This window comes from Prinia subflava, chromosome 11 (assembly GCF_021018805.1).
Source record: "Prinia subflava isolate CZ2003 ecotype Zambia chromosome 11, Cam_Psub_1.2, whole genome shotgun sequence".
Classification (NCBI taxonomy): Eukaryota; Metazoa; Chordata; class Aves; order Passeriformes; family Cisticolidae; genus Prinia; species Prinia subflava.
The window spans coordinates 1,496,652-1,510,573 of record NC_086257.1 but is presented as its reverse complement, the minus strand read 5'-3'; the positions used below and the strand labels follow the sequence as shown (position 1 = coordinate 1,510,573).

Genomic DNA, 13,922 nt, shown 5'->3' with positions numbered 1-13,922 from the left:
TTGGTGATGGGCGCTCAGCACCTGCGCTGCCCGGGGCTGCTGCTCGCTGGGGTCGGGCAGAGCCCGGGGCTGCTGCTCGCTGGGGTCGGGCAGAGCCCGGGGCTGCTGCTCGCTGGGGTCGGGCAGAGCCCGGGGCTGCTGCTCGCTGGGGTCGGGCAGAGCCCGGGGCTGCTGCTCGCTGGGGTCGGGCAGGGCCCGGGGCTGCTGCTCGCTGGGGTCGGGCAGAGCCCGGGGCTGCTGCTCGCTGGGGTCGGGCAGAGCCCGGGGCTGCTGCTCGCTGGGGTCGGGCAGAGCAGAGCAAAGCCCAGGGCTGCTGCTCGCTGGGGTCGGGCAGAGCAGAGCAGAGCCGGGGGCTGCTGCTCGCTGGGGTCGGGCAGAGCAGAGCAGAGCCGGGGGCTGCTGCTCGCTGGGGTCGGGCAGAGCAGGGCAAAGCCCAGGGCTTTCAGCTGCCCTGGCAGCAGCAGCGCCGTGGCCACGTCCAAGGCCTTGGGGGAGCCGGTGCCTCCAGACGAGAGTGTGGGGAAATTCTGCTCTGCTCGCCTGCTCTCATGCAAATGATTTTTCACCTCTTTGGGCCATAATCTGCCGAGATCTCTGAAAGAGCTCTGATGTTCAGTCAGCTTTTAAAGACCTTTTAAAAATGGCATGGGAGGTTTGCTGCAAGTTTCTGAAGCAATGGCACTTCCCCTGTTTGAGATGCCTCCAGATAATGCTGTACAGAGATCTAGACATGATCAAGAAGCTGTGGACTGGGGCTAGCTCACAATTTTTAGCCTTTTACTTTGGGGAGAATATCCTTAAATTGCTGTTCTAGCAGACTTCAGAAAATATTCATCAGGTTGATGCATTTTAACTAGTGATTTCTATATTTGTTACTTTGGAGTGAGGAAGAAAAATTCAGAGCTAGCACCAAGTGAAAGTAATTTCCTTTCACAACATACAACTCTGTTCTATATGCATGTTGGACTTAGGAAAAAAGGTTTTATTTCTGAAATGTCACTGTATTATGAATGGATAATTTCTTAACTCAAAAATAGACGAGGCTATGTATGTAAATATATAAGTACATGTATTTGTTACAAGACCAAGAGAGTACATATTTCAGTGGAACAGAACCACTTAAGCTGAATTGGCCTGATTCTTCAAAAATAATTAGAAAAAAGCCCCAAACCCAAAAAAAGCACAAACAAAAAGACTAGTGAAATGCAAAGTAAAAATCCTGTATTAGTTTAAGACAACTTTGCTAGGCTGCTCTGCTGTTTTTCTTTGCTTTAATATTCAAGTTCTGTGGTTCTTCCTTCATGAGAGGAGTTATTCTGACTAGCATACCCAGGGCTTGAGGATTCTCTGTTGGTTTAGCCTCAGGGGATACTGGTATGACAGCATGAGGAGGGAAGAAAAATCGTGTGCCTCTTGTCAGGAGATATCCAGGACTTTTTATCTTCAGATGCCTGTGCAAGCTTAAAACACAGTATGGTAGCAGCCAAGTTCCCATCCTATTAACCTGGAGGGGAGTTTGTGGAAAGGAGAGTGAAGTACATTGCTGTTAAGGATCCTTTTGGCAGGAAAAGGAAGGACAGGGAAAGCAAAGGGTCACCTAAGATCAGTTCCTGTGAGACTATGATGGCATGGTAGGCAGATTTGTTTAAATAAAATGAATTAGTAACTTTTAACCTAAAACTTGGTCTGAGCCAGATCAGAAGTCAGCTTTGTGTAATGTTCAGTGAACTTTAGGCCCAGTGCTTTTCCACTTTGAGCTTGGATTGGATGTTGAGCAGCAAGAAAATATGGCCTTGTGCTAGAGGTGGCACCAGATCTTCTCCCAGTCTGGAACACCATGGGATGTTGTGGCACTGAGTGAGATCACTGCTGTTGGAAACACCCAACAGCTCTTGCTGTAAAGCAGTTAGGCATGGTGTACCCCCAGGGTGTCCTGGGAGTCACCCCAGCGGCTGGCAGCTACCACCAGCACATGGAACACCTCTGCTGGATTTCCGCAGGCTCCTTGTCTGCACAGGGGTGCATCCATTCCAGGCATGACAGATGCCTGACTTCTGTGTCTGGGGAGAGTTCCCTTTATGAAGGAGGAAGTCTGGTGTCTTTGTGGCCAGAAGGAGCTGTGTGTGCTTGTGAGCAGGTCTCCACCCCTTGGCAGTAACATCCTTCTCCCAGTCCTCCATATATCCTCCTTCCTCTCATATCACATCCATCCTTCCAGCAAAGGGCTGGCTGGCTGTAGGAGAAGATGAGGACCTTTCATTACTCTGGGAGGCTCAAAGAGCTTTTTTAAGTCTTAGTTTCCTTCCAAGACTGCAGAAACGTGTGGTACTAAAGGCAGTATGAGAGGCAGTATTTAATGGAGTAAATACAAAAAGCCTCTGATGCCTCCCCTACTGCTTTAGGGAGTAACTTCTTTGTTTTTGTTGGAATTATCTGTCTAGATCTCTCAAAGTCCCATGTACATGAAATATCTTAAATACCAGAGGGCAGAAAGCTGCCTGCTTCAAGGAGTGGGGCTGTGGTCCTGATCCATGATGGATCCATCCACTTGTCATCTGCAAGCTCTGCTGCCAGACTTGATTCTGAAGTGCTGACTGTAGGAAGTGAGTGATATGTTTAGGGGCAGGAACTGGGTAGTGCTTTCCAGGCTTTACACCTGGTTTTCTGATGGTGAAGAAAGCAGGCTAAAAACACTAGGAGGATGTGATAAAAGACATTAAAGAGGCCTTTATTGCCTTCTTGGCCTCTCAGAACTCCAGTAAGCTTTACATGTGCTTCAAGCATGGTGTTTTCCTCCCTTCAGCAGCTGTGTAGATTTGTTGTGTTTCACATCCATTTGTGCCATGCCCCTAGCAACCCTGCTCCATCACTGGGATGCTGTCAGGGCGTATAAGTGGGAAGAAAAAGGGAATTCTTTGGCTGTAGTGTACGTGGCACCATGGAGCTGCCAGATGGGTGGTGGAGCTTACAGCTGGAGGTGGTGCTGGGCTTGGCCAGTCCTCCATCCCACCAAAGTACGGGCATCACACGTCAGAGAGACACCTGTTTGTTCCTGCAAAGTGTTCTTCATGCTGGATCCTTAAGCAGAGGGCATAATCTTGGGTTTGGGTAGGAGGCACTGCTGAACCTGCTTCTCCTTCTAAGCATCTGGGAGGCCAGTGAGGGAAGAAAACAGCAAGGAGGTTCCAAACACAGGCTTTCTCAGGAAGGTTGCATTAGTGTTTGCTGTTCTTCTAAATACATATGTGAAACTTTCAGGGTGGAGGAGTTTCTAAAATTCTTTAAATGTCATTGAATATGTCTAGGCACCTAGTTTTGTGCTATACATTTACATTGCCTATGATTTATAAAATTGAATTATATTTAGGCAAGGTTACTTCCCTGGCAATATTTTTGTGGGCTTATTGACAGTGGATATATTTGAAATGCTGATACAGGGGCACAGTGTTCCCAGATAAACGTGTTTGTAGAACAGGGCAGTACTTGCTGTTAATACTGAAGTTCAGCCACGCCAAGAGCTCCCTGTGTGAGTATGTGACTTGATGTGCTTTGGCAAAATATATTTGACATCTGCTACTGCAGATATTCTGACTTTTGAGAACCTGGCTGCTGCTTCTACAGTGAAGGATATCCAGGATCTTGGGGTACATTAATTCCTGTGTATCTGCTGCCTTGGCTGCTCTGCTGCCACTGCCACTGAGCTTGGACCTGGGCTTTCTCAACAACTTGTGTTGAGTTATACCTGGTTTTCCTCTGGTCATTTCTCTCGGAGGAAATGGTGATGTGTGCTGGAAGTGGTGTCAGTTAAACTTTCCAATTGCTGGTGTTATGGAGATGAAAGCCAAGTGATTTTGATTTGTGGAAAAACATCTGATTATTGTAACACAGTTTTTTTTCCTGCTTCCTTTCTTACAGAGACAAAATAATTAACTCTAATTTTGAAGCTTCCACTTGTCCTCCATACCTCAAGTTCCTTGCGTAGAAAGGAACTACTTTGATTTTTTTGCTGGATAAATAGTCAGACTGCTTGTTATGTGATTATTTTTACAATTCCTCTGGTAGTTATTTCCTTTGCTGTGTTCTAGTGGTGTCCTTTCTAATACACTCTTAGTTGCCATCAGGACCTGCCTTTTTTTCAGCACCTGATACTTTTTGATAAAGTCTTCACAGCTGTATGTATCTTTGCATTATAAAATACAGATTTCTTAGTGAAAATCAATTTATTTTAAATGTAACACAGGAAGTGTTTTGCTTAACAGAGTAGTTTGAGTAGGGCTTTCTGAAAGAAAATGGCCAGAACTGATACTTTGCTTCTTTCTTCTAGTGAAGTTGGTGTGGTAGAACACTGCAGTTTGAGTGCCAGCCCTGTCATCCCCAACAGGGATGAACTCTGGGTATGTAGAGAAAAATAAATAATTTTGGTAGCACTATTGGACTGAAAACCATCATTGGTAGAGCCAGACTGGTGCAAGTTTATTTCACTTAGTGACAGACTAGGTCCTAGGTTAAATTAAATTAGAGTCTTCTTTGAGCAAGTTGTAAAGAGTTACTGCATTGTCCGTGAGACAGAAAGACATTGTCCCCACCTGCAAAGGGCTGGCATCAGACATATTATCCTGAAGGGCTGTGCCTCTGCAGCTGGCACACAGGGAATTTGATTCTCCTGGGGCCAGGGAGCAGCAATTACATGTCTTGGCACGCAGCGATGTTTGCAGAGGCCTTAGAGCGTTGACCTGCCACATGCTGTTAATTTAAAATAAAGAAGCATCCCCCGTTCATTCTGAAGGATGTCATAGAGGAACAGACACCTGGGGGAGAATGATTGGAAGGTGTAATGTTCCATGTAAAGTAAATAGTCACAAGTGAGCGATTGCATCCTGGTCTTTGAAGCTGGGCAGGGTAGGGGGATTTTGGCTGTTGTATTCAGTGTGGGAATGGCTGTGGTAAAGCTGACTAATGATGAAATCCTCAATTGTAAAGCCTGGCCTCTGGGCCTCTGGGTGTGAAAGAAAAAGCAGCATGTTCAGGAGTTGGTGCTGTTCATGCATGTACTTTTCTCCAACTGAAGGTGAAACTGGCAGTTTTAGAAATGGAAAAGGTTTGTTACTAAAAGAGGTCTCCAGGTATCTTGCCGAGTGAGACCCCACAGGAAGCGGTTTCTGTGTTTAGCTGCACTGAGAGCTGGCGCGGTGGGATTGCATCCGAGTGGGAGTGTGCTGCAGGAGAGCAGAGCTGGCCTGGGCCATGCAGACACCTCATGCAGATGGGAGTCTTTTTCCTGTCCATTGCTGTTAGCAAGGCATATTCAGCAGGTGTCTGTCTGTGGGGTAGGAAGGGGGGTTTTGTAAGGGAGAAGTGCTGATCCCACCCGCTGAGGACTTGGTTGTGTTACGGAGTTCATAAACATGCTGTCCCTCTGGGCAAGTAACCCACCAAAGAGCATGCTAAGTGTGGTCCACCATGTTCACTCTTTATTTGGCTCAATATATTTCATAACTGGAATCCATATTATAAGCCACTAAAAGCACCCTCTACAGCAAGACTAAAATGTAGACCTTTAATTGGATGAAGTGCTGATAAATCTGATATCCTGGATTTATGTGGCATCCTGGGACTCAGAAAGCAGTTTTAACTTATAAATATTATTATTATTATTTGGAATACTTTCATGGTAAAACTTGAATACATATATACCATGGTTAAGGTACTAGATGCATATAACTACTTGCTATATAATTGTTATATTTAAAATCTGCTGCCTTTTAATGAGGGGTGAAGGGTAGGCAGAGTGCTGCTAGGCACAGCCACCCTCCAAAACCAACATGGCATGTAGAAAAGAACAGGAATAAAGGGCTGACACAGCAGAAATAAAGGCTTCTGACTTATATTAAATCCCAATATTTGTTGACATGTAAAACCAAAATGAAACACATGCTTAAACTTTCCCCTGTGCCTCCCCCAGAATCTGCCTCTCCTGTTCTCCTGGGAATATTTTTTTTCAGCCATGACAGCAGCATATTTTCACTGGCACATGCAGAGATTTTTTTAATGCAAGTAGGACTAACAGATGATTCATTTCATTACAAGTGACCTGTATAGCTCCTCAATGTGCCAACTGAAATTTAACCATGTTTCTCATGCAAAGTGCTTTTTTCCCCTTCAAATCTCTATGTAAAGTTTCCTCATTATCCCCTTTCTGTTTTGTTCTGTTTGAACATTGAAAACATCTAAATGTATGGCTCAACAGATGTTTTATTTTCACAGCACAGTGATATTTTGGAAAGAAACCAAGAATTGCTAGAAGCAAGCCTTCCCTGCTTATATATTTACAAAGTCATGATACACAGAGTTGAATTAACAGTCTGGGCTAAATAAGATATCTGATCTGAAACTTGGCTCCAGGGGCAGACCTTTACCCTGGAAAATATTTTATCACCTTTCATCTGGTGTATCCAGCATGAGGAAGGTGTAGCTTCTTAATTTGCAAAATGACATGAGCATAGTTTGTTTGTTACTATGAAGGGTCTTGACAAATATTTTTTTCCTCAGGACAGGAATAGGTGATTTTAAGAGCAGATACAGTTTTGAGGTTACTTTTTGAATCCAATTTTTTCTCAGGTGTCCTTGAGTATGTTATTTTGAACAGAAGAATTCCTGCCCTACATTTCCATGTCTTTGCTCTTTTCCACATACATGGAAACTCATTTACCCTCTGGTACCAGCCACTGCTCTTTTCAGAGATGCTTTACAGAGGTGTTGGTGGAGGAAAGGGTTAGCATTGAGAATGTACCAAAAAAGGAATAGAAAGGTGTAGTTAAGTATAAATTGTTCATACAGGACAGCATAAAAACATTCAAAAATACACCACCAAAAGTTGGGAACAAAGCTTTCCTAATTTGTGATAGGCATGGCATAATTGTGGGTGCAGATGGAAATGCATAAATGCAGGAAATCTGGAATGAAATGTAAATTCTCTGAGTTTAAATATGAAGTAGCTATCACATTATCTAAAAAAAAAAGATTGAGAAACAACTTGCTAAAGTAAAAAGCTTTGGTGCATCCGTCAGAGGGAAGAAAACTGCAGCTGAATGATGCTGATGTATGAATGGCAGGACCAAGGAAAGGCGTGGTAGACCAGGTGGATGTGATTCCTGCATATCCTGTAATCCCCAGGGGTTACAGCTCTCAAGTCATCATTTAAATTAAATTAAAGGTGTTACTTGACATGGTTATGTTTCAGAGGGACTCTGGTAGGATCCATTGCTTCAGACCAGTAAACATAATAAAAATAACACCTGTGGAATATGTAAGAACTAATGAAGAAGTCTCATCATGCGTTTGCAGAAGGGTCACATTTCAAATCTATCTGTGTATTTCCTCTTCTCTCATTTTCAGAAGATTGTGAACATGGAGAGAGGGAGACCTTGAATTTTGAGGGTTTTGGTGAGATTGCTCACCAGGAGCCCCAGAAAAAACCACCCTGAGCTGTCGTGGGATGAGATGGGTGGATTGGTGGCTTCCTAGCTGGTAGGAAAGCAGGGGTCAGGTTTCACAACATCACAGAAGTCGCCCCGGGATTTTCTGGGATCCCCACTCTTGAATACTGATAAGGGATCTGCAGAGGAGAGGAGGAAGGGCTGAGTTCTGAGCCTGGCTGTGTTTGTCACCACAGGGCCTGCTGGAACCAGGGGAAACCCTGAGCAGCTGCAGAGAGGTCTAGTGATCCTGGGTGCCTGGGCAGCGCGGGTGCAAAGGAAGCATCTGCTAGCAGGGGTAAGATAATGCTCTTTCAGATGTATTTATGGCTGCTCTGCACCAGGGGCAGCTTGCAAAATAACCTGTCGTCATTGCAGACCGTGTAGAGGTCAGAAGTGGTCAGGAAGGGAAATAAAGGGAGGAAGTTTCACAAGGAGAACAAATCCGCCCCATTGTTGTGCTGGTGGCGGGCCATGCGGCGTGCGCGTGTTCAGCGGGTGGATGATGTGCCTGCCTCGACGGATGGTCACGCCCTGCTGACGGTGCTGGGAGGTTGACCAAGAGCATCTGAAGGGTGGAAAAGGTGCTGTGCAGGGAGGAGTTGGAACAAGTCGGACAGAGGCTGGAGAAGCAGAGAGAGGAGGGGTTATCTGTGCACTGCCTGCAACTGCAGAGTTCATTGCCTCGGGCTGTTTGGGAAATGTGAGTGGTTTCAAGTACCAATTAAACAAATGTGCAGAGGATGGGCATTGGTGCAGCTGATGACACAACTTTTGGGAAGCTGTGTGCATTTCCTGGAAGAAGCATATTTATACCTTTGTCCATATTTGTGTGGTCTGTCTGTGTTCGACTGTCAGGCACTGTAGGAGACAGGTAAGGGCTGTTTGAGATGAGGGTACTTGTTAGCATTTTGAGGGCACTTCTGTTGTGGGATGTGGAAATCAGGATTGCTGGGTGTTCTCTGTGGCATTGCTAGCTGCAGCGCCCTGGGCAGGCAACAGCCTCCGGGACACCAGAGGAGCAGGATTTTCACACTCTTGTGTACTTTGCTGGTTAAGACCTGAAACCAGTGAGATAATTGGACAATAAAGTTTTAATATAAGAGTGTGTGGACAGAATGTAATTCCCTGACTGCTTTGAAGATATCACATCCCTCACTTGTTCTCTGAAGAGGATTAATTTACCCTCAGAGAACTTGATGTGTGGACTTAACCTGCCAGCCAGTGCTGTACCCTACAGCTGTGTCAGGTTCTGGGTTTCAGGGAGACAGCTATTTGTTTAAGTATTTTTCTAGGTTTGTAAGATTTTTTTTTTGTCCTTTCTTTCCTCATACTCATAGCTGACAACTTGTGTTTTGTGTATGTGGCAAGCTTCCAACACCTTTGGAAAAATACCTTTGTACTGACCACTGCCAGACACAAGTGCACACAAGTGGCCATTTGTGGGCTATCCTACTTTGCCAGGAAGAGCAGATGCATTCCTTCTCCACAACAGAGGTTTGGTGTTTGAGAGGGACTCCATCTTAGGGCACTGCTTATGCAAATAAAATAAAATCTTATAATGTGAAATAGCAGTAATAATTAAACTGAATTGCAAAGTATCCATGGGGAACAGAAGGTATCTTGAACTGTTGTGGCTCTGCTAAAACGTGTTTGCCGAGCCTACTTTGCCAGCTTTAAAATCAAAGCAGACTAGCTGTTCACATTACAGCAGCATGTGCAGTCAAAGGTGGGGATAATTTGTGCAGAAGGTGATTTTTCCAGGTGCCTTTGAGTGGCCTGCAAAGGAGAGGGGTTGTTGTGACTTGCTGGGCATCCTGTGCTGTGCACCACCACAAGAAGTGTCCCAGCAGGAACTTGCAGAGAGCTGTGAAGTTGTTTCACTGTGAGCCTGCCACCTTTCTAGATGATTCAAGTGTGAGAAGCAAAAGCTGGTGGTTACTGAGATGTGCTTGCTATCCACCTGTGCCTGTGCCTCCACCCAGAAACCCCACAGGAGACGTTTCTGAAGTCAAAAGCAGGGCAGAGTCCTGCAGGGCCTGGAGCAGAGCTCTGCTCTGTGGGGTGGTGGGCTCTGGGCACTCTGGCAGCGCTGAGGCTCTGTCCTCCCTGCACAGAAGGTCTTAGTGGAGTTTTCTGGAAGCCAGGTCCTTGCCTCTTGTGAAGGGTACAGCGTGAATGAAGTCAGGCTGGGGTGTGCATGGGGCGTGGGCAGAGGGAGGTGTCAGAGGTCGGTACTGAGCTGACACTGGACAGCTGTTTCGGTGTTCCTGTGGATCTGGGAGGTGTTGCTGTGTGTGTGGTTTGCCAGCACAGCCCTGACAGCGTGGAGGCTGACTCAGGACTGCTATCCCCTTCAGGGAACAGCTTTGCGGTCGGCTGCCTTCACGCGGTGCTTTTTGTTCTCTGTGGCACCAGGCAGGCCCCCAGGGAGTTGTCCCTGTCCCAGCTGCAGAGGGTGGCAGGAGGCAGCAGGGAGCATCTGGGAGACCCCAGGAGAGGGATCATAAACGGTGTAGAGAACCTTACTCCTCACAAAACAGAGCACAGGGCTGTTGTGCATCCCCTCCTGGTGTCCCCCTCTCCTGCATCCCCTCCCGGTGCCCACCTCTCCAGACTGCTGTACCCCTTCTGGTTCGAAAAGACTTCAGTGTGCTCTTCTAGTACATCTGTACTTAAGGAAGTGGAAATTTATACAGTCTGTCAAGGCAGGGCAAATAATTTCAGTAAAAGCTGGAATTACTTCTGTTTCTTGAATCTTTTTGTTGTTGTTGTTTAGGAACTGGAGGTACAGCAATATTTGCTTTTTTATTGTGGAGCGCTCTATAAATAATAACTTTGTTCCTTAATAAAGTTAAAATATAAGTTGTCAGCATTAGGATGCTTTAATAATTTAGTATTTAGTCCTGTAAAGGATAGCCTGGTAGTTTAAGTCATGTGGCATTATATTGACTCAGACTTCCTGTAAAAGCAAGCTACGTGATTTCTCAGCTAATATTGTCAAATCTCCCTTTCTTGTGCTATATTTCCTTGGCAGAGTGAAACTGTAAAGTCTAAAACACATTTATCTATTTCGTGAAGACTTATGGATTAAGATATGTTTTGTGAAGCAGCTTTCTATGCATCTTGTTCCAAAAAAGCAGGGAGTGTTCTCTGCAAGAGTGCCTGAGTTACTCAAGGATTAGCAGTAAGATATTTCCCTAGGAAAAGTCAGCTTTTTCTTTTCTTTTCCCCTGTTCATTGTGTTAAGCACCAGCATCAGGTTATTTCCCTCACTGTATTATGGGTGCATCCCGTGCTCAGGGTGAATCTGGTTGCTCTGGTGGGACCAGAGAGCAGGCAGCCTGTGAGCTGCCTAGTAGAGAGCAGAGTAGAGAGTAGAGAATAGAGAGCAGCGCTAGTAGAGAGCAGATTTCAAAGAAAGAAGGAAGGAAGATGCCCATTTTGAGTGGGTATTTAGGGATTTAAAATGCTTATGTGATGTTAATAATTTTGCTCCTGTCCTTCCGGGCCTTGGTAACAGCTTATTTGGGACCACGGGGCTTATCTGAGGCAATACTTGCTCATCCCTGGAACTTGAGGCTTTTCCTTAACAGGTTCCCTTTTTTCCTCTCTCCCTCTTTTTTTTTTCCCCAGGTATTTCTTGGACTCTTTAGCACATCACAGAACTGTTGTGTTTTGGGAGATCCTGCTTAAGCCCTCGGAGGAAAATCTGCCAACGGACAAAAATGACTTGAGTTGGAGAGCTGCTGCTTAACACAGGTAGTGTTTGTAGCTCAGTAACCTTGCAGCAGCCCAGCATTGCAGTGTTTGCTTTCAGCAGGTTACTCAGTGAGGAAGTTGCTACTTGTGCCTCTCTGGGAATGGCAGTGATCTGCATGTGTTTGTCTCCTGAGGACACTTGGAGTCTCCATACTGTCCCCATGCTTTTGCACACATCTGGAGCAGCCATGGAGGGAAATGAGCAGCTGCTGTCCTGTCTTCTATGGTCCTGTATGCTGCTTGTGAGGTGTTTCTGCATCAGTGTATGTTTTATACACCAGCCCCTGTAAATCAGCCTTGTTTGAGCTGCTTTTTGGGCAGTTCTCCTATTGGATTCCCCCTTTAACGACATGATGGGAGGTGGAGGTATCTGATAGTGTGAGGCCGTGCAAACAAGGACAAGCAGTGCTGTACAACAGCATCTGGCTTTGCTTTCTCCAGAGGTAACTTACCTGGAGTAATGTTCATCCAAGTGCATTTGTGAGCCTAAACATTCCCCAAAGCCTTACTGGGGCTTAACTGGCTTCCAGCAGGTGTTCAGTGAGGTTTGATGTTGAGAGTGCCCACTGCAGACTTGCAGCAGTTCCCTCCCTGGAAAGTCAGCAAGTACCAGGCTGGTGAAGCTCCTGGTACTCATGAACTCAGAGCTTTTTTTTTTTTTCCTTTCCAGTTCTGTGCTTTATAATGTCCTTCATTAGTGTTAAAGCCTGTGGTCAAGTACAAACTCATTTCTGGAAGTGCATTTGTTGGCATTTGCATTTTGACTATCAGGGGTGGGAGATGAAGCAAAGCGATGTGGAGGCTTACCCTGCTTGCTGGCATGGTAGTGGCAGTGTTAAATTTGGCTGTCATTTGTGGAAGGGAGCAGAAAAAAGGTTTGAGTGGCAGTGGCCTCAGGTCACCATTGGATAGCATATGATGGCTGATGGCCAGCTCAGATCTTTCTGTTCAATGTTTGAGGTGATAGACTTTGAAATGAGACCTTTAAACAGCCTGAAATATTAGAATTCCCCGATGTTGTCTCTCTCCCCTCCCACTGCACACAGATCTCCATGACTTTACCTGTGCCTGTGCCTGCAGCCCTGACTGAGCTGTTTCCTTTCCCCAGGGCCAGCTTCCAGTGTCCCATCTGGATGCACTGGGCACTATGGTTCACATCAATGTGTTCAAAAAGTTAATGTGTGTTCTTGTGGTGATACTGGTAGCACTGACAGTTTGCCTTTGGAGAGAAACACGAAGAAGCTACTATGATCCTTTGAAGACCAGGAATGAGGACTTGCAGGGGCACAGGAGTTCGGAGAAATGGAACCCGGTTAAATCACAAGGCCTTTTCCATGAAGCAGCTGGTGAACTGGGGCAGATACCCAAAATGTGGCTTAGTACCCAAAACAAAGTAAAGGACAGCACCTCTGGAACAGCTGAAAAGTCCAAGAAAGCAACCTTTGGGAAGGTATGGGATAAGGACAGCTCATCCAGAAATCTCATACCCAGGCTGCAGAAGGTCAGGAAAAACTACCTGGCCATGAACAAGTACAATGTGACTTACAACGGGAAGAGGAATGCTAAGCTCAGCCCAGAGAAGTTGCTCTGCCAGCTGCGGGACAGGGTCAATGTGACCATGATACAGAGGTCGGATGGTCCTTTTGGTACCTCTGAATGGCAGCAATACCTGCCAGGGGAAAGCCTCAGTGAAGCAGTGGGACACCTGGGTCGCTGTGCTGTCGTGTCCTCAGCAGGATCTCTGAAATCATCTCGCTTGGGACAGGAGATAGGTTGGTATCTTTCTGTCAGCATGAAGTCAAATACCATTGTTTTATAACTTGGGCTGAGTAGAACTAATCTGCTGTCATGCTCTTAATGATAAGTCTCTTGTGGTCAAAAGGTGTTTAAAACAAGTTGAAATGTTAAACTTCTGAAGTCAGTAAATATTTCAGCCTGGCTGGAGATGGGAATAATAGGTATCTGTATTCTAGCAAGTCCTCCTGATTTTCATGATCGCATTGGCACTGCTAGAGAGTCACACAAATACTGGATACCAGACAGCAGTCTTGGTTCCTCAAGTGTTTGTTTCTTGAGGGGGCTTGGGGTGGGTTGTGTAATGCTTACTGCACAGTCAGAAAAAAAATTCATACAGGAAGACATTTTCAGAGAAGAAATTAAGGAGAATGCTAAAGGGGAAAACCGCTCCCTGGACATGGCCCTGAGCAGTCTGTGTTGAGCAGAGGGCTGGGCACAGACAGTGTTCAGAGGTCCTTCGGGCCTCAGTGATTCTGTAATTCTTGCTCAGGGCTTTCCAAAAGGGGCACTGCTTCATTCTGGGCCATTAAGGCAGCTGGCTGAATTGGAGTGGCCCAGAAGACCATCAGAAGACTTCACAGGTATTCATCCCTTTGGACAAAGTTAGGTGGTGCTTTGCAGTCTCAGCTGACTATATTCACCTGAAGTTATTGCACTAATTAATAAATGCTGAAGCTTTGGTCTTTTACTGTGGATTATAAAGAAGCATATTTTGATGCCAAAATGTGTTGTGTCTTTACAAAAGCAGCATGCTGGGGAAACCACCTCTCCAGTCTTCAACTCAGGATTTTGTACCAGGCAGAAAATTCTCCAGAGCCTGCAGCTCCCTCAGCTTGCTTCATTATTTGGTGTTTGGAGCTGAGTTAAGGTTCATGCTTTGCTGAAGTG

The 13,922-nt window shown here is 45.8% G+C and overlaps 1 protein-coding gene across 10 annotated transcripts in view; it reads left to right on the top strand.

Annotated features, from left to right (window-relative positions):
• The window catches only part of ST6GAL1 (ST6 beta-galactoside alpha-2,6-sialyltransferase 1), a 46,236-nt gene that overhangs the window by 19,991 nt on the left and 12,323 nt on the right, over positions 1-13,922 (top strand). For 7 of the 10 annotated variants that reach the window (XM_063408215.1, XM_063408216.1, XM_063408218.1 and 4 more), the window contains 2 exons: positions 11,112-11,237; positions 12,346-13,009. In XM_063408215.1, the coding sequence (XP_063264285.1) occupies positions 12,385-13,009 (625 nt within the window). In that variant the 5' untranslated portion in view covers positions 11,112-11,237; positions 12,346-12,384. Of the gene's footprint in view, positions 1-7,672; positions 7,774-8,028; positions 8,179-8,202; positions 8,350-11,111; positions 11,238-12,345; positions 13,010-13,922 lie in introns of those variants that run through there. The other 3 variants (XM_063408213.1, XM_063408220.1, XM_063408221.1) reach the window with 3 other exon arrangements.